The 20,131-nt window shown below is 43.2% G+C and overlaps 1 protein-coding gene across 2 annotated transcripts in view; it reads left to right on the top strand.

Moving 5' to 3' along the window:
* The window catches only part of Prkcb (protein kinase C beta), a 394,800-nt gene that overhangs the window by 138,132 nt on the left and 236,537 nt on the right, over nt 1–20,131 (top strand). For both annotated transcript variants that reach the window (XR_607822.3, XM_008849211.2), the window contains exon 3: nt 10,430–10,512. Coding sequence is in view for 1 of the 2 variants with exons in the window: in XM_008849211.2 (XP_008847433.1) it covers nt 10,430–10,512 (83 nt within the window). In the remaining variant the exon portion in view is untranslated. The remainder of the gene's footprint in view (nt 1–10,429; nt 10,513–20,131) is intronic.

Below are 20,131 nucleotides of genomic sequence, written 5' to 3'. Positions count from 1 at the left end.
CTCTCTGGGAGTCTCTTGGGCCACCCTGGCCAATAACTCAAAGGAAGGTATCTCCTGTCTGGCATTGTTTCTTGTTATGTAGCCTTTATCTACACAAGTGGACTCTTTAAGAATTATACTGATCATTTTAATCTTTGGTTATACTTTCCTTTTGGGTGTTTAAGACCATACAGTTGGCCCAACCAATTTATTTTTATTCTTAAGGTCGTTTGAGGATCTGTTCCTCATGGGTCACATGGGCTTGGGAGGAGCTCCTGGCACCTTTCTTTTACCAGTTCTGTTTATGTGAAGGTAAGTCAAAGGTCTTGCTTGACCGTGGCTGGCTTCACTTGGAAGCATGGAGGAAATGTTTCCTCTGTGTTGACCTTCCTCTTTGTAGACTGGACACTGGTTCAAGTCCATCTGGTGAGGTCTCCGTAGCCAGAACAATGACCAGAATTTAAAAATTTTATTTATTTATTTTTATTGTATGTGTATGAGTATATTGCCTGCATGTATATAAATGCACTTGTGTCATGCAATGCCCTCAGAGGCCAGAAGAGGGTGTTGGATCCTTTGGAACTGGAATTACAGATGGCTGTTAGCTGCTGTATGGGGGTTGGGAGTTGAATCTAGGTCCTCTCGAAGCACAGCCAGTGCTCTTGACCTTTGAGCCATCTCTCTATCCCCCAGAACTTTAAGTTTTTAAAACTTAACTTAGATTTATGTAGTCCCTCCTGTGACTGGTTGCTACCATGTTGGATGGCAGACTTAGGAAACAGACAGCCAGTGAATGTGTCAGAGCAGGAAAATAGTACCAAAAGCTGGGTCATCAGAGGGTGGATTTTCTACAAGCATGTAGGCTGCATGCAGTGGGAGGAAGTATGTGGGAGGAAGTATGTGGGAATATTATTGACAATACTTGACCTTTGTTAGGCAGTTGCCATGTCCACACACTGAGTGGAGATGAACTCATTCAATCCTCATCACAACTCCGTGAGAAAAAGTATAATTATTGTCAGTATCTTACACACCAGGATATTGAGGCAGAACAATGTCAATGTGAGTCCTCAAGGTCACATGCCTAATAAATAGTGGCACCTGGTCCAGGCCATTTGCCTGCCAAGCTCGTACTGTGAACTCCTCCATCCTGGAGACAGTAAATGAATCTTTCTTAAGAGCACATTTTATGCTGTCCCCTGCTGCTGCACATTCACACATGACATCTCATTTAGATTTCTTGACAATTATGTGACATTGCAGTCTTATCTCTTTTATGGTTATGGAAACTTTGGCTCACAGAGATGAGATATCAAGGCAGGCTGATCAATCTCTGGGGAGCCCAGTCAAGGCTTTGTTACAAAACCTCCATCTCTGAGCTGCAGAGGGCAGCTAAGGTGGAGCCAGTGGGGAATGTGCAGGAGGAGCTGGTGTAAAAGATGTTGCGAAGGAAGAATCAGTGGGATTCAGCAAGTGACTGAATGGCGGGGGTGAAGAAAGCGGGGGAGGATTTCTTCTGGAACAGAGAGATGAATGACAAACACAAATGCGACTGCACCGTACCAGTGGAGACTGTGGGCTCCAAAGGAAGGCAGACCGAGTTTCCAGTATGTGTCACCACCCACTAGCTGAATGACATTGGGAAAATGACCTCTATGAGATCAGCATCCCTGTGGAGAGAATGGAGATCCTACATCTTCCACACACAGCTGCCATGAGGCTCAGGTTCAGATTAAATGCCCCTCCATCTCTGTCTCTCCATCTCTGTCCCTCCATCTCTCTCTCTCCATCTCTGTCTCTCCATCTCTGTCTCTCCATCTCTGTCCCTCCATCTCTGTCTCTCCATCTCTGTCTCTCCATGACTTGCTCTCTCTCTCGCTCTCTCTCTCTCTCTCTCTCTCTCTCTCTCTCTCTCTCTGACAAGGTCTTGTTATGTAGCTGAGGATGCCCTCAAACTAGAGATCCTTCTGCCTTAACCCCCACCTACCCACTCCCTAGGCACTGGGATTCTAGGTATGTGCCAGCACATCTGGCTCTTCAGTGTTTCTTAATGCCAGTGAGGCCAGGTGTTGGATGGACATGGTGACCAGACTATATCACTTTCAACTCTGGAGATGGAGGAATCATATGTTGTCCTGGATTCTGGGTAGGGTGGGCTCTAGATAAGCAAGTGGTTCAGCTCTGATGTAGGAGAAAAGGGTGATCCTCCCCAGACAAAATCAAGACTGTGTGCTGTGGCTCCAAGTCAAATGCCCCTTTCCACCAAGCACTCGGAACACCTTTTCTCATTTGAACTTTATAAGAGTAGGTTTTATGATTGTTATTTCCATTTTGGAGGAGGAAATTGAGGATCAGAGAGGCACTGCATCCATGTTCATCTATGTAGCCTTCAGTTTATAGGTGGTCAGATGGGTTCAAACTGAGGACCACATGACTCCAGAGATGTGGTCAGTATCTTCTGCTGATGGTAGGCTCCCTACTTGAGGATGAGCAAGCTTAGGACATCCCGAGAGAGGTGAGAGCCTAGGAAAGTGCTCCAGATCCTTGTCCTTCTTCCCCTCCGTGTCTAGCTGCAACTAGCACTGACATTTCTACCTCAGATTGATAGGGATTTGGGGAATAAGGACAGATGCGAAAGGACGCTAATTGTCCACCACCGACCCAATGAGAACTGGGTTAGAAGATCAAAGCCTAAACCAAAACCAAAATTTGGTCACACTGTTCCTCAGAGTGAAATGAATACACTTTAGTGGCTAGAGCTTCAAGTGGAGAACTGCAGTCTCAGTGTCTTCCTGGGGCAGTTTCCCCAGAGAGGCCCCCCTGGATGTGTCCCTTGGGCTGTGCCTTCTACTTCTGTGATCAGTCAGGTGTTTCTGATCCTTGGCTGATATATTAGTTTCCGAACCACACTGTAACAAATTCAAAGAAATAAAGGTGCTTAAAATGACACAAATTTAGTACCTTATGGTTTTGGAGATCAAAAGTCCAAATATGGGTTTGCAAGGACCATAGTCAAGGTGTCAGCTGGGTTGCTTTCCTTGTGGTGACTTTCTGTTCCCAGCCTTTTCCAGTTTTCCTCATTGCTTGGCTCCTGTTCCTTCCAGCAAGAGCATCACTCCAACCTCCACTTCCACCATCACAGCTCATTCTCTGACTGACCCTCCTACTTCCCTCTTAGACACATTCTTGTGGTTCCATTGAGCCCACTCCAGTAAGTCAGTGCTGTCCCCTCTTGCAGGGTTCATAGCTTAATCACGGAATTCAGGACATGGATATCTTTTTGGTGACGGGACATTATTTTCCTGCATAGCCAGCATGTAGCTTCATGTATAGGGGAGGGATGGAGATAACAGAGCTTGAGTCACCTTTCTTCCTTTTGGCTGAAGCGGAGTTGTAAGTCTTTCTCCACAGACCATGTGTGCACCCCCACCTGTCTCTGGCATTCTTGTTGCTCACCCAGACAGAGGCATTTGCATTTCAGATCTCACTATGTAGTCCATACAGGTCTATAGACTGGGTTTAGAGGTGCCAGGCTGCAGGCTTTCAAAGTCTAGAGAGGATGGAGTAATTAAACAAACCAAGAAACATGTAGGGATTCTTGGCTCCTTCAAGCTACCTGTGTGGAAGTGAGACTTAATACCCAGCAGCTCCGTAAGCACTGCCTCGTTTTTAAGAAAAGCTAGACTTCCCCCGAATTTGCCAAATACAAACGAGGGGGTGGTTACTTGTATCACAAAAGGATTTAGTTTGTTTCTTAAAATAGCCAGCCCTACTCCTTATAAAGAATGTTTTAGTTAATGGGGAATTTGATTTGCACAACTCTGTAGAAACATGCTGTGTAAAGGAATTGCCTGCACTAGAAGCTCATCAGCTTCCAAAGTCTGTCCCCAGCTGCTCCGGGGACAATGGCAGGGGCTAGTGAGGTCTCTTGGCCTATTGATTCCTCTTCATGACCTGGATTGTTTGCATCTGTGCTAACTGGAAGGCTTCCCAAAGAGACTTTACCCACGGTGGTGGACTACTCTTGTTCATGGTGGTCAAATACGGAAGAACTGCCAGGACCCATCTCTGTCATGAAATTGGTTGTTTCCTTCCCTTCCTGGTATGTTCTTTTCCTTCATTTGCCAAACATTCATTTTTGACTATCAATTATGCATTAATGCCAGGAATTGCAACAGGCACTAGGAAAGTAGCGATCATTTGCCACCCCTGGTGACCCAAAGTAGGTGAGAATGAAGACGGTCCTGACCCATGACTTGAAAATTTTCTAAAAAGAGGTTCTAGAATAAAGCAACTACTTGAAAATGGGGGAAGAAACTTTCCTAAATTGTTCTGGGTCAAGGAAGAAATGTAAACCATAATGATAGACCACTTAGAAACTTAATAATGGCACTAAGTATAAAACATAAGACACAGCCAAAACTGTACTTAAAAGAAAGTTTTTGGCCTTAAAATCTTTCAATTTTTAATGAAGAAGAATGGGAATGAATTAACTGGAGGGTCACTTCAAGCAGCTTTGCATGACAGTAGCTGGTATTTGCTGGTTACTCACGGTACAGTAGGCACAGCTCTGCGGGTGCCTTAGCTCATTTAATCCGATGATGCCACCGTCATGTGGGACTGTTATTACTGTCATCTTTCAGTGGTGAAACCAAAGCCCAGGGAGATAAGATATGCTCCCAAATACCCAAGTTTCAAATGTTGGACACAGGACCCAACCTGGTCATCTGAGTCCAGAATTCATATTCGTAATTAATAAGTAACACAGAGGCAAGTAAAGTGACAAAAATACAGAGACACTGGGGGAAAAACAAAAGTAGTGGCAAATGAAGAAATATAAAACCTAGCAGAATTGATAATTATACCCACAATCTTTTAGATGGTAGAATAATAAAATAGAAAGCAATCAGGCTTGTTGGCACAGGCCTGTAATACCAGCTACTCAGGAATGTACGGCAGGAGATAACAAGTTCAAGGCCAGGCTGGGCCACAGAGTGAGTTCAAGGTCAATTTGGGCAGCTTATTGAAATTCTGTCTCAAAATCGAAAGTTTAAGGGGGTTGGAGAGATGGCTCAGTTGATAAAGTGTTTGCTGCAAAAACATGAGGACCTGAGTTCAGATCCTCAGCTTCCACATAAGAGCGAGGCATGGTGGCTTATGACTGTGATCCCAGTGTATAGAGACAGGTGGAGCCCTGGAGCTTAATGGCTAGCCAGTCTAGCCATATTGGTGAGCTGCAGGTTCAGTGAGAGACCCTGTCTCAAAAACCAAGGTGGAGAGTGATTGAGGAAGATACTCAACGTTGACCTCTGGCCTCCACATGCATATGCATATCCATCCACACACATCAAACATATATACACATATGCCACACACATGTAAAAAAATGGGAATGTATTTCAGTGGTACAGTATCGATCTAGCATGTAAGAGGCCTTGGGTTCCATATCCAGTACCAAAAATAATTAATTACAAAATAAAATAGAAAACATAATTAAGCCTGTGGCGAATACTTAAGAACTCCCCTAACAACACAACACGAAGACAGACCGAGGAAAGGGTTAAAGTCATCATAGATGCGATGCTATAATGCAGACACATGGGGAAGAACACAGTGGGCAGTTTCCAAAGAAAAATACAAATTGTAAAAGTTAGATTGAAAAGAAGTGAAAAGCAGCCTTTGAGGTTGTGAGGGAGCAGAGGGGAGGGAGGGGAAGTAAAACTGGCTGACTCAGGAAAGGGCAGCAACCAGCCCTTTACTGCACAATGTTCTGAAAGTTCTAGACGCAGAAATACGATAGGGGGGAAGAGGAGGTGTATATATGAGGAGGGAAAAAAAATACGATTCCTTGGGAAAATGTGATTTTCTAGCTAGAAAACTCAAGGCAACTGAAAATCCACAGAAATGATTATGAGTTTTAAAAATACTTATAAAATCCATACACTGAAATTCTATTATTTGTAAACAATGACCAGTTGGAAAACACAACAGAAAAAGTGCATTGAAAAAGGACTGCTCACATGGCCCTAAATAAGAACTGTTAGGAACAATGTGGAGGAAATGAAAGGCTCTCTGGGAGACATGAAATAAGGGTTTTAACAAGGGAACAATCAATTCCTGGAGCAGTGACTTGATGTAAAAGTGTCAATTATTTTGAATTTAATTTCTAAAATTTAAGACCAGTTCAATCAAAGTCCTAATTATTATTATTTTTTTGAAGATGGGGATTGCCTTAATGTGACTCCAATAAAATCCCATTGGTGTTTAAAATTTTTTTGATAAACTGCTTCTAAAGTTCACTTGGAAGAATAAACCTGCGATGATAGCCAAGAAAATGTTGAAAATCAGGATAATGAGGGAGGACTTGCTGTGCCAAGGCATAACATGTTATAAAGCTGCTATAATTAAAGCCTCTATTGCCATACCTCAAGACAGATCAGCAGCACAAAGCAGAAGGCCCAAAGACAGACTCAGCGTATATAATTATTGAACATATAATAAAGCTGGCATTGGAAATCCACGCAGAAGAGCAGAATTATTCAATCAAGGCTGCTGTGACAACTGGGTACCTATTTGGAGTGGAGGAAGGCGAAATAGATTCCTGGTGCACATCAGATTGTAAGAAATTACAGATGGATTAAAGAGCCTAAAGTAGAAATGATACCAAATGCTAGTTTGAAAAAATATCCTTCTTGGCCTTGGGGCAGAAAGAAAGTCTTTTCAAGTGTAATTGGGTTGCTTTCTTTGCTTAGTGTTTCCTTAGACTAGTTTAGAGACTGAGTGCATAGTATTTCTACTGTTATTTTTAATTCTTGTTTATTATTTATAAGAATTATTACATTTTTATTTTGTATGTTCTGTATGTGCGTGTGTGGGTGTGTGCATCCTATGGCATGTGTGTGGAGATCAGTGGACAGCTTGCAGGGGTCAGTTCTCTCCACCATGTGGATCCTGGGACTTGAACTTGGGTTGCCAGGCATCTTTCCCTGATGAGCCATCTCACTGGCTCAAAGGTTTGCTATTATTGTTGGCGTTTACAGTCCTGGACACGCTGAGCAAGCACTGTGCTGTTCAGCTACACCTCCAGCCTTAATAGTTAACGCATACATTTAAACTCACCCCTTATGTAGTTCCTCAATATCCACAGTCTCCCTCAGATTATAAACCTCAGCACATTTCAGTGCACAGTCCTTCTATCCCTGTCTTGTCATTTGGCCTCTCTGTCTCTCAGTTTCTGTTTCTGTCTTACAATTTTATTTTATGGAAGACATCAAAAATATATAAAAGTAGACACATTAGTATTAAATCTTCCTGTGTTCATCACACGGGTTCAATAATGGTTTAATAATGAATCATTGTGATCAACTCTTTTCAATCCATCACCCTCCTGAACACACTGAATTACCTTTAGTTGGATTATTTTGTCCACAAAGCTTTTAATATGTAGACCTCAGAAATATTCTATTACAATAACCATCATGCCACTATCACACCAAAGGTGATCCTTGTCCAATATCAGTAAGAATAATTCCTAATAACATAAAGATAAAGTGACTATATCCTTTTTTTCCTTAATTGCCTTGTAGTTTTTAAAATTGCTGTTTTATACAAATTAAGATTTAAATAAAGCCTGCGTATTGCATTTAGTTGAAATGTTTCTGAACTTTTTTGCATATACGTTCCTTCTAATTTTCCTCTGCTGTTTCCATGTTGCTTCCTTGTTGAATAATCCTCACCAGTTGCTTTTACAGTTGCCATGTTCTGGGGGCTTTGGGGGAGGGGTGGTGATTGTGTTTCCGTAATATCATTTAACACGTTCCGGTCATTTGCATTTTCTGTGACTTTGTAGTTGAACCCATTCAGAGTTCATCATTTGGCAAACGTTCATAGACAGGGCACATTGTCATCCAAAGCAGGTGGGATCATTTGTGATATTAGTAGCTGCTGATGAGTGGGGTCCATACCAATCACATCTCTAGAAGTGGCTTTGAAGCTTCCTGTTTTGTTTTTGTTTGTTGGAATATGTACGTTACAGAGGCTCTGAACTGGTCCCTAATGCAGGGTAGCCCTCCTCTAGGAACCAAGAGTCTAGAGGTTGAAGATTTGAATAACAAAACTAAAACATTTTATTTTGTGTATATTCTCTCTAACTGCCCCTCTTCAAACCAGTGAAACCCTCAATAGTGCAGCGGTATCAAGGAGTCATTTAGCTCACATGTATTCAAGCATATATATGTTCATATGTATTCGGTTGCAGATTGCCAGCATAACAGCATTGCTACCTCATTGTCCTCTGCCTTCCTGTCCATCTGTCCTCCCTCCTCCTTTTCCCTCCTCCTGCCATCCTCCTCTTGGCTCTCCTCCTCCTGCCCCCCTTCTCTTCATCTTTCCTCCTTTTCCATTCTTCCGCCTCCTTCCTCTCTTCCTCCTCCTGTCCTCCTTCCCCTCTTCTCCTCCAGGTCTCCTCTCCTCCTCTTCTTTCCTCTATTTCTTCCTCATTGTCCCACCTTCCCTCCCCTCCCCCTCTTTTCCCCTTTATCTTGACCTCTTTCCCCTTTTCTCCCTTCTTCCTTCTGATCCCCTATCTTTCCTCCTTTTCCATTCTTCCGCCTCCTTCCTCTCTTCCTCCTCCTGTCCTCCTTCCCCTCTTCTCCTCCAGGTCTCCTCTCCTCCTCTTCTTTCCTCTATTTCTTCCTCATTGTCCCACCTTCCCTCCCCTCCCCCTCTTTTCCCCTTTATCTTGACCTCTTTCCCCTTTTCTCCCTTCTTCCTTCTGATCCCCTCCTCCTCCTCCTCCTCCCTTCCTCTCTCTTCCTCCTCCCCTCCTCCTCCTCCCCTCCTCTTCTCCTCCTTTTCTTCCTCCTCCTCCTCTTCCTCCTCCTCCTTAGTAAGGATTGAACCCAGAGCCTCACACATGCTAGGCAAGCACTCTACTACTAAGCTACACGCCAACCCATTTCATATTTTTTACTTTTAGTCTCACAAAATTGCCCAAGCTGGCCTTGAACTCACTCCATGGCACAGACAGCTTCTGAGCGTTCAGTCCTCCTGCCTCAGCCTTCTGAATAGCCTTGTATTTCTTTGATCTTTTTCAAGTTATGAACATATACCTCCTCCTCCTCCTCTCCTCTCTCCTCCTCCTCCCTTCCTCCTTTCCCCCTCCTTTCTTCTCTCCTTCTCCTCCTCCCATCTTCTCCCTCCCCCTTTCCCCCTTCTCTTGCCTTCCCTCCCATTTTTCTCCCTTCCTCCCTAGTCCCCTCTCCTCTTCATCCCCAAGCTTCACATGTGCTGGGCAAGCCTACCCCTGAACTACACCCCCAGCCTGTTGTCTGTTTCTTCCACTCCTGCACTGATTTGACACTGCTCTGGTGAGATGGAGCGCGCCTCTCACGTTCTTGTTCACTGTTCCTCCACACCTGTCTTGTTCTAATCGCCTCTCCAGGTAGGAGTCTAGTGCTTAAAGACACATTTTCCATATGTGTTATGAACCTAAATAAAAGCCAACTACTTAATCTGGCATCTTATCTGAAAAACCAGCATCCTTAGCTGAGCGTAGTGCCTCATGCCTTTAATCCCAGCACTGGGAGGCAGAGGCAGATAGATTTCTGTAAGATGGAGGTGAGGCCAGCCTGGTCTACATAGCAAATTCCAGGCCAGCTGGGGCTACAGGTAGACCCTGTCTCAAAAAACAAACAAATACAAAAACAAAACAACCCCCCAAAACTCCCAAATCAAAACCACCTCTTCCCCGCAAAAAACAAGCATTCCTATATCCAAATCAGTAAAAGATCAGGCCCTTCAAGTGGTCTTTGAAGAGGTTGTACCTCTGGGTATATGTGAACCTTTGAATCACTGTTAAATTAATTTTTTCCTTTTAAGTCTCTCTGTCTCTGTCTGTCTCTCTCTGTCTCTCTCTCCCTTTCTCCCTCCCATGCATGTTTGTATGTGTGGGGGCACATGTGTGTACAGGTGTGCACGCACATGTGTGTGGGTACCTGTGGTGGTCCAAAGTTGACAGTGGGTATTTTCCTTGATGGCTTTCCACTTTATTTATTAAGGCAGGGTCTTTGTTGAATCTGGAGCTAGCTGGTTTCAGCTGGTTTAGCTAGCCAGCTGGCTCTGGGGATCCCTTGCCTCTGACTCCTGAGGGCTGGGATTAGATGACCACCTTGCTTGCCTGGCTTTAAGAAATATGGATTCTGGGGGTCCAAACTCCATTCTTCACACTTGTGCGGTAAGCACCTTATCCACTGAGCCATTTGCCAGGCCCTTATTTAACTTTAAACATCTGTTTGAGATGTCAAGTGTACTCAACAGCAGACATGATGTAAAAGCTGAGGGTATTTTGCCTGGTGTTTTCAGTTGGAGAAACCTAACCACGTCTCCCTCCCCCTTCTCTCCCATCCTTTCCTTCTTCCCTTCCTCCCATCCTTATTTTCTTCTTTTGCAGTCTGCTGCTTTGTTGTGCACAAGCGCTGCCATGAATTTGTCACATTCTCCTGCCCTGGCGCCGACAAAGGCCCAGCCTCTGATGTAAGTACCAAAGAGTGGCCTCCCTTTCCCGTCCAGGATCACTGCAGGTTTCTGGAAAAATAAGAGTGAGCCTCCTTAGGGGGGCATGCTCACTCCAAGGCATGTGGTGGCCCTGACAACGTCTGGGATGAGTTTCCTTTATGAAAGGGGAAAACAATGAGTTTCCCCTCTCTGATTTTGCTAAGTGACTTAACCTTGACTTTGGGGCCCTGAGTGTGATGACCGAGACTTTTTCAGTAGTGCTACCCTAAGAAGGTAGCTTTGATGGCACTTTGCGATGGGGCACTTTGTGGGGAAGTCTTCATATCAGGGCCCAAGAATTAGAACAGGAGTTGATCCCACAACTATGCATTCCAAAGTGTTAGCTGTGATGGCACACACCTGCAATCTTAATACTCAAGAGACTGAGGCTTGTGAGTTCCAGGTCAGCCTAGGCTACACTGTGGAATCCCGTTTCACGAAACAAATACCACCAAAGTCTGACTACTGTTAGTGAGTCAGGTGATGCTTATAGGTATGAAACATGAATATTTTTTGTTTTAATCACTTATATTTATCTTAATATGGATTGGGAAAATCTACTTACACTTATAAAACAGATGTAACATTTCCTATTTAAGAAAAGTTATTTAGGTTAAATAAAAGATGATTCAAATTTAATTTTAAGTCAACGACAATATAGGTGATATAAGGATATGGTAAAAGCTTGTCTGAAGTTTTGGATGTTTGTTGATTGCCTATACAACAGCCATTCTCAGCCCTCATCCTCTTCCATCCACCACTTTGCTGGAAGGGGAAACTGTCCAACACTTGCTTTTTAAGACTGTCTTGCCACTGATAAGAACAAGTGGGACATGATGGGACACAGGAGAGGGCTTCAGGAAAAAAGTTTTCTTTTTTATAAGAGAAAGACATCTGTACCTTTGTCGTCTTGGACATTTTTGTGTGAGGGTTATAATGCTTAGCATTGTGGTTGCCTTTTGGGGTCAATGAGGGAGACGCAGGTGATATCCTGAGTATGGTGGAGAGGAAAGGTTGAAGGAACATGTGTCATTGATAAATAACTGTTGACTGGAGTCACCTACGAGTCTCCTTATCTCCCAACTAGATAGGTGAGGCAAGAGACTTTTTTTGGTAAAGTCTTACTGTTCAGGGGATTCTTTTACCCGAAGCTGCAACTGCCTTAGTTAATAGGGCTTTCCACAATACAGTCTCCCACTGCTCAGTAATGAACTTCAGTCAGCATACCCCTGTGCTACCATCTCACTCCCGGCTCTTTCTGTTTCTGTTTTGCTTGACCTTCCTGGAATTTTTCCCATTGGCTTTGTTTCCTGTACTGGTCTTGCTTCTCACTTAGAATTGGCAGCTAACCTTGGTTTGCCCAAAATGAGAAGTGACTGCCTTCTGTCACTGAATTTCTTTGACTCCTGCTGGTCTTCTACTACTGGTCATCCACCTATGGGGGGGGGGGCATGTCTATTGCCATGGCAACCTGAACACTCTAGAACTTGTGATGCTTGGGAAATGTGATACTTGAGGTTGAGATCTCCAAGTTGCAGGTCGGTTTGCTGTCAGGTTCCCTCACGTTGTTCTCCGTGGCTCTTTGGTCACACATCCTTTGCTCATTCTCAGGGAAACAGGCGAGGAAGTTTGAGGTGACTGTCTCACTCCAATATGCAGCTCTGAATGTTTACACAGACCAGGGCCTGTAATTAAGGCGATGGTATTTCCCATATTCTGTCTCTTTCAGATTTTTTTTTCTAGTGTCTGAAACAGAAATTCAATTTAAATAAGATTAAATGAAAAGGGAAGTTTTGGGTTCCTGAAATTGAATAGCCCAAGGGGTAGGTAGCCTAGTTCTGGGCACAGTAAGTCAAGGCTCTTCAATAAAATCTTTGGTAATTTCTTTTTCCGCTTCTTGGCTCAGCTTCCTCTGTGTTAGATTCATACTCAGGACGTTTATCCTCCTGTAGAAGGTACTTCTGTAGTACCTTTCATTTTCTCTTTTATTAGTACACCAGCTCCAGTGATCATAGATCACAGTGGCCAGAAGCATAGACTATGTTGTTTGGCAATGTCTGATTCTGTGCAGCAATGGTCTGAATGTTTTATCTCCCCCCCGAATTCACAATGAAATCCTAAGCCCTCAGGTTGATGGTATTAGAGGTCAGACTTTGGGAAGTGATCAGTTTAAGAATAAGAAGCCTTCATGAGTGCCATTCATATCTTTCAAAAAGGAACCTTATGGGGTTAGAGAGATGGCTCAGTGGTTAACAGCACTGGCTGTTCTTGCAGAAGACCTGAATTCGATTCCCAGCACCCATATGCTGGCTAACAACTGTCCGTAACTTTAGTTCAGGGAAATCTGATGTCCTCTTCAGACCTCCATGGGCATTGCATGACATGGGTGCACTTACACACATGCAGACAATACAGTCATCCACACAAAAACATAAATAATAAATAAAATATTTTACAAAAGAAAAGGGACCTTTAGAGCAATGGCTAATCCTTTCGACCATGCGAAGTTATGCCAAGAAAACAGCAGTGTGCACAGAAATGGGCTCTGACACTGAGTCTGCCGTTCTCTTGACCTTGAAATTCTTGGTTTCTACAACCACAAGAAATAAATTGTTATTTAAAAGTCACCTACTTTGTTAGAGCAGTCAGAATAGACTGAAACAGAAAGTTTTTGTACCATCAATGATTCTAGAAGAACAAAAATTTAGGAGTGAGTTTTACGAATTTGTGGAATTGGAGCAAGGTTCACCAAATAGTTGCAAGTATTCTCAGAGTCAGCATCAATATATGGTGCTGTTTCTCTGATGGTCAAGGCTGAATACCCAGGAATCAAGCAGTGGTAATGGGATTGATGTCATTTACTATCACCCAGTGACCCATCGGCAGAAGCGTGGGTTCCTTTATCCATTACATTGTCCTCTGGTACTACAGAAGCCTTCCACCAGGAAATCCTTCCACCAGGAAAACAGTGATGATTCCTTAGCCACTTTGGGCTCCTTGTGCCTCAGAGCCAATACAACAAGATAAGAGTAAGGGGAATGGCTTGGTCGTTAGTCTGAATTAAGGAGGGGAAACTGGATCACTTCATAATGGGGGGGGGGTGCCTGAAACATAGGGATCCATAAGGCGTCACTGTGACCTGAGGTTAATTAAGTTCCACAGAAAACTCTAACAACTGTCAGTCCAGGTAGGATGGTCTAGAACCTTCAGGAATGAAGATCTATGTTACTCTACCAGGCAAAGAAGCACCGTCAGCTGAGGCGCTTGACTGAGAACAGACGGAACACAGAATGCACAGGAGAGAGTTATAAGTACTGCCTTTTCTATGACCTTATAGCCTGTCATAGAAATAGAGACTTTAATAACTATCATGTATATTTCCTCCAACTTCGTCATGAATAAATATATGGAAATATATATTTATATAAATTGTATATATATATTAGGCAAGCAGCTGTCTTCCTTCCTCTTTTAGCCTTTATCATATAAGATTGGATGTATTGACTTCACATCAGTACTTCACATAAGTACTGTTAATTTTACATCTTAGTATTTAAGTTACAGGGTATCAAAAGAGGACTAATCAGCACTCAGAGACTTTATCTTCTTATCAAGGGAAGAAGTTTCTTGTGCTTATGGTTATTCAAGGTCTAATTGTATCGTGTTAGGTAGAATTATGACTTTGTTCTTTGTCTAGAAATTGAGTATAATTCAAAAAGTTATATATGGGCATCAAGCTCAGAAAGGGTGGACTTGTGATGGTTAATTTTACATGCCCATTTGCCTGGGTTAAGGGATACTGGGAAATGGTAAAGTGTTTCTTCTGAGCAGGTCTATGAGGGGATTTCCAGAAGAGCTTAGTGTTTGAATCAGCAGACTGAGTAAGGAACACTGCCTGCACCAATGTAGGTGGGAGTCCCTTAGTCTTCTGAAGCTCTAGGTAGAACAAAAAGGCAGGTGGAGGTAAACTAACCTTCTGTTTGAATTGTGACATCCATTTTTTTCTGTGCTCTGATATCAATGCTCTCAAGTCTGAAGCCTTCAGAATTGGCCCAGGATATATACCATGGGTGCCTCTGCTCTCTGGCCTTTGGACTTGGCTTTGATATAAATGTACTGCTGTCTCTCTTGGTTCTTCAGCTTGTGGATGGAAAATCATGGGGTTTCTCAGCTCCTTAATAGTGTGAGCTAATTCATGGGACAAATCTATATACCTGTATTACAAGTTAGACTCAAACTTGTATGACTCTAAATCAATTATTTAAATATTTGTATGTCATAGATTCTTCAGCTGGAAATGAGGAAAATAATGATCCTTAGTGCATATCATTGTTATGAGTGTCAAATGCATAAATATCCCTGAAAGCCTCTCGAATAGTGTTTGGTACAAGAGCTCTATATAGATGATGATGATGATGATGATGATGATGATGATGATGGTGGTGGTGGTGGTGGTGATGATAGTGATGGTGATGATGATGACTGAATGCATGTGGGACAGGCAGTAAGAATAGACCAGGAAACTATAGAGAATGAATAGGTTTTCTGTTGACCATCTGGCAGTCTTCGCTAGAAGTGTTCAGGCTTCACAGATGGCATAAGAAGAGACCCTTCTCTATATGAATGGAGGAATGCATCCATTCATTGTTTTGGGCATGGGGAGAGCAGGAACTGCTCCCTGCAGTCACCATGTATAAGATTTGGCAATCTATCTGAAATGACTCTCTCTTGCTCTCTTTGAATGTTGTTCCAAGAAGGTCTGTTGGCACCAAGGATGATGAATTGGCCCAGACTCCTGAACTGGCTTGACTCAGTTCATTGACCTTTCTCTGCCTGTTGTTGGAGGCATGATTAAAGACTTGGACACACCTGCTTGTCCACCTGGCCAGACTGTCTTTTGGATGGTTTCATGCAGGTCTAGAGGGGTGTCCTCCTTTCCTGTGTGACCTTGGAGGTGCTGGTGTACAGCAAGTTTATGAAACAGAAGCCTGTCTTTGTCTGTGGAAAATGAATGTGCAGGGTTTTGTCCTCTGTTCCCTGCTATTCCCAGCACGAGCTGAGCAGGATATAGTCTGGATATGTTAGAACTTTGTACTTGTGGTATCAGTCTGCAGATAGTTACATCATGTTATATGTGTATGTGCATATATTTAATTCTGTTACATTTTTATTCATTTGTGTGTGTGTGCGCGCACACACATGCACGCATATAATATGTGTGTAGAGGTTAGAAGACAATTTTCAGGAGTCTCGTTCCATCATATGCGTCCTGGGTACACTCAGTTCACCAGGCACAGCAGCAGACACTCTTATCTCCTGAGCTGTTTTACCAGTCCACCATGTGATACACTGAGGGAACTTTATGAATCAAGCACTGTCCCAGTAAACCTAGCCACTGATACAACCTCTCAGTGCCAACGAGAATAGGCATTACAACAGTACTCACCATTGGAGGGCTGAGAACATGGCAGAGCTCATGGATGATTCAGAATTCTGGTATTCTGTAGGCAACTTTCTCATTCTTAGTCCTGTTGTGTTGAAAATTTTCATTCTTCTTTCTTGAACCCTCAAAAAGACCGAGTCTCTGGAGCTGCCATACATCATATACAGATACTGTAGGTTACTAAGCGTTCAGAATATGGACCATGTTCACGGTCTCCTGAGCGATCTCAGAACAAGAAAGTGTGGAAATGTGTTTGAGGGATGGGACGAGGGTGAGTCAAGTGAACTTTTTGCCCTGGGGTCCTTGTCTGTGGTCGTGGGTATCTGATGGTTTGGCTGGTAGCTAGAAATTGAGGATGGCCCTATTCACATGCTTGGCAGTGACTAGGTTGCTGGTCCACGCGCCTTAGTTCTCCTCCATGTGGCCTCATCCTCCATGCAGCTGACTAGTTCTGGCTGGTTTATATGGTGGTTTCAGGGCTCCATGCTTGGCAAGAGAGCATGCCCCAGTACATAAGAGCATTTAAAGCCCATTCATTGTGCTTGCTAATGTCCCACTAAATGATGGTGGTCTCATGCCTAAGTCTGGTTAAAAAATAGACTTGATTACATCCTTACTACACTGCATATCTTTTCTACTCAAGAGACTGTTGCAGAATAGAACCCCTGGAGACCATCTCACTGGATTTCAGAGAACAGCTTGCAATTTTTGTGGTGATTCAAAGAGACATAGATTGTGTCCTCAAAAGAATCTACGCCGCTTATTCCCTGCCTCAGGTCTCCAGCCAACTCAGTCACCTAGAGCTACAAATAAGGCATGTGGCAGTTCATTGATCATTCCAGTTTAGCTGAGAGTGCATGCTCTAAAGCCACATCTAAGTCTGGGTCCTGATTCTACCTGGATAGTCATTAGGGGAATTTGGGTGTCATTTTACTTCTCTATGCCTTAGTGTTCTTATATAAAACAAGATGTTAGTGCCAGCTGCATGGGTTTATAGTGATAATTAAAAGACATATGTAAAATGAAAAAGGGTTAATAAAGACAAGGAACCTAACAGAGAGGATTACAAAGGCCTTGCATGAACGTGCTTGGCACCGAGCTTAGTGGACCTTTGATACCTGCAGCTAAGGGTATTTTTATTAGTCTACCTCCCTCCATCCTCTGAATATGCTGACTCCCCCACACTCACCCATCCAGAGTGTACCTGCATGAGATAATTACATTTCCATTTCCATCTACGTTATTTTATAGAAAAGCTCAAATTCTGTGACACAATGCTGAGAACTCAGACTCTGCAGCCAGGAAACATTGGTGCGGATTCCAGCACTGCTGCATGTTACTCCAGTCACCTTGGGAAAACAACTTAATTTCTGTGTCCGTTAGTTTATATCTTTAAAATGAGGCAGATAATACCTAAATCCTGGGGGTGCATGTCATAAGTCTTCAGTGAGAAAACTGCTTGGACCACACCTAGAATAGTACTGGCACAAAGCAGCCACTAGATAAAAGGTTTTAAAATTGTTATTAATATCCAGAGGTGTCTCCATTGCTCAAGAATAGAGGCAGGCTACCCTCTGACCTGCAAAGAATAATGGCTAATAAGAATAGCAGATGGTATTGAACGGGGCTCTGGGCCAGGCAGTTCAGAAGTACAAAAGCACTCCTTAGGTAGTGTGTCTCTTGATACTTCAATATTTTATGGTCTTAGAAGTAATTTGTGATCTGAAAATGATGAAACCTAATCCCTTTTGACCCAAAGATGACAATTCAAAAAAAACAGAAAGTAAAACTTTAGGGATTGTGTGAAGCATCAAAAATATAAAAATATCACATATTTATAATATTTAAAATATCGCAGTATTTTAAGATATCTTACACAGAGACTATTTGATACTAAATGTAATATTTTGTATCATTACATTTAGTATATAATGTGTAGTATTCTATATACATAAAAACCAGAGGCCGTGTTTCCTAAATACATTTTGGTGGCTACCGTTTATTCTGCTCACTGAGTTGGGCATAGCGCCACAATCCTGTGATCGCAGTCCTTGGGAGACTGAGATAGGAAGATGGAAAGTTCAAGGCCAGCCTGGGCTACATGGTGAGATCCTATCTCAAAGCCTTTTTTTCTGCTTACTTTCTTATTCTTATTTTCACACGTAGAACACCGAAGTTCTCTGCAATGTTCTGAGCCTGGTTCTTCCAGCTTTGTTACTTTTGGGTACAACTTTGCCTCTAGCACAGACTCAGGCTCCCAAATGAATTCAGTGAAGACCAAACCTCAGTGGAGGAATAACTGAGGGGACTTCAAGGAGAATCACGTGGGGCTTCTAGATGTGCCTGTTCATGAGACCCTCTATAACCTGGGAGCCAGCTTAGTCCCCACATGAGAAGCTTTTAGTGATCCTGATAAGATTCTAATTCCCCATAAGCCTACTGCAATTCACCTGTGACCCCAGAGAGGGAGAGGAGGTCCTGGCTCTGCCAGGTTTGGTGCCACCCCTTGCAGTATAAAAGATGGTAGGACTGTCGCCCTCCTCAGGGAAATGGTTTAACCCTTCCCTTGTGGTCACAGCTCAGGGAAAAAGCTCAACCCTCGCCCCGTGGTAAAGCCCAGATTCCTTAGCTCAAGGAAGCAGCCCAACAGCCAACTGCTTTCCTCTGAAAGCTTACATTGCTCTGTTTTATGTAACACCAAGTCGGGTACCAGCAGCTCACTACCAGGAGGGATGCTTCCAGAGGGAAGTAATAGCTAAAGCTGGGCGGTCACCTCTTGGCATCACCATCACCTGGACAAGAACACCCATCTGAATCTCTCAAAAGGGTCAACTCAGTCTAAACAGCACAGTGCCTTCTTCTCTTCCCCCTCCCTCATTTATCCATTATTTATCTGCATCAGAAAGTACACCATCTTGCTGAAATTACATTCTATTTATGTAACACTGCAGTCTACGGCTTCTGCAGTCACAGCCAAAGTGTTCAGTAATGGAGGTGTGTGTTACCAGATGCCGAAAAGATGCCTTAGATTGGGTAGTGGTGGCGATACCCAGAAGGTTGGCCAGCCTGGGTCCAAGGTTATGCTGCCCAAATATCCAAAGGGTTGTTATAGAGCTATGTTTTGAGTAACTCTCAGGGACAGAAATTAGTATTGAAGACCAGATATAGAGAACAAATTAAAAAGAGCTCAAACTGGCCAACTGATTTCTGTGTAATTATATCAACTCCCCACCCCAGTGGAAAGACCAATCATCATGCATGCTTCACAAGGAACCTTCACGGTAGTGTCACATTTCTACACACCAGTGTTTCCCTAAGGGAGGATGGAAACAAAGGAGGCAACCTGAGTCCAAGTCGCCCTTCTCCCAGAAAGGATAATTGAACGGACTCGTAATCAAATCCATATAACTTCTGTTTTCTCTTTGTTTACTTTAAATTATAAGGATGCTAAGACATGGTGGAGAGAGAAACTAGGTTCTTTCCCTCCCCAGCTTGGCCAAACTGTAACAAAACCATTTTCCTTTACTGATTTCTGTTTCTTAATTCTTTTGGAAATGTTTATCTGGTTATAAATGTTTATCTGGTAACAGTTCTGCTAGATGGTGCTGTTGGGTTGTATGCAGTTGAAACCCCATTTGGTTAACTTAAGTGGGAAGAGAATTCATTGACGAGGATCTAATATCCTTCTGAGTACTGGAAGAAAACTTGAACAGCCAGGCTGTTGTGTCATTCTGGCCCCAAATTTAAATTCCAAAGGGAGTAAGATTGTTTACTTAAGATGAAGTTAAATAGCTTCATCTCCAAGTTGGGCTTTTAAGGTATTCCCTCTAAGAAGAAATATGGAGGGGAACAGAAGAGCTCTTCAAAGAGAACAGAGGCACTGCTATGGAAAAACGGAAGCAAGACTTTGAGCAGTGCCAAACACCATGTGTCCACTATAATTTCTAAATGTGGGGCTGGAGAGATGGGTTAGTGGTTAAAAGTGCTTCCTGTTTCCAGAGTTTAGACCTGAGTTCAGTTCCCAGCACCCATGTCAGGCAGCTTACTGTAACTCCAGCTCCAGGCAATCTGACTCCCTCTTCTGGCCTTTTTGGGTTCACACACACACACACACACACACACACACACACACACGGCACACGGAATACACACATA

Source organism: Nannospalax galili, unplaced genomic scaffold (genome assembly GCF_000622305.1).
Source record: "Nannospalax galili isolate Female #2095 unplaced genomic scaffold, S.galili_v1.0 scaffold84, whole genome shotgun sequence".
Taxonomy (NCBI): domain Eukaryota; kingdom Metazoa; phylum Chordata; class Mammalia; order Rodentia; family Spalacidae; genus Nannospalax; species Nannospalax galili.
The sequence above is the reverse complement of the archived record's forward strand: the minus strand, read 5'-3'. Positions and strand labels throughout refer to the sequence as shown.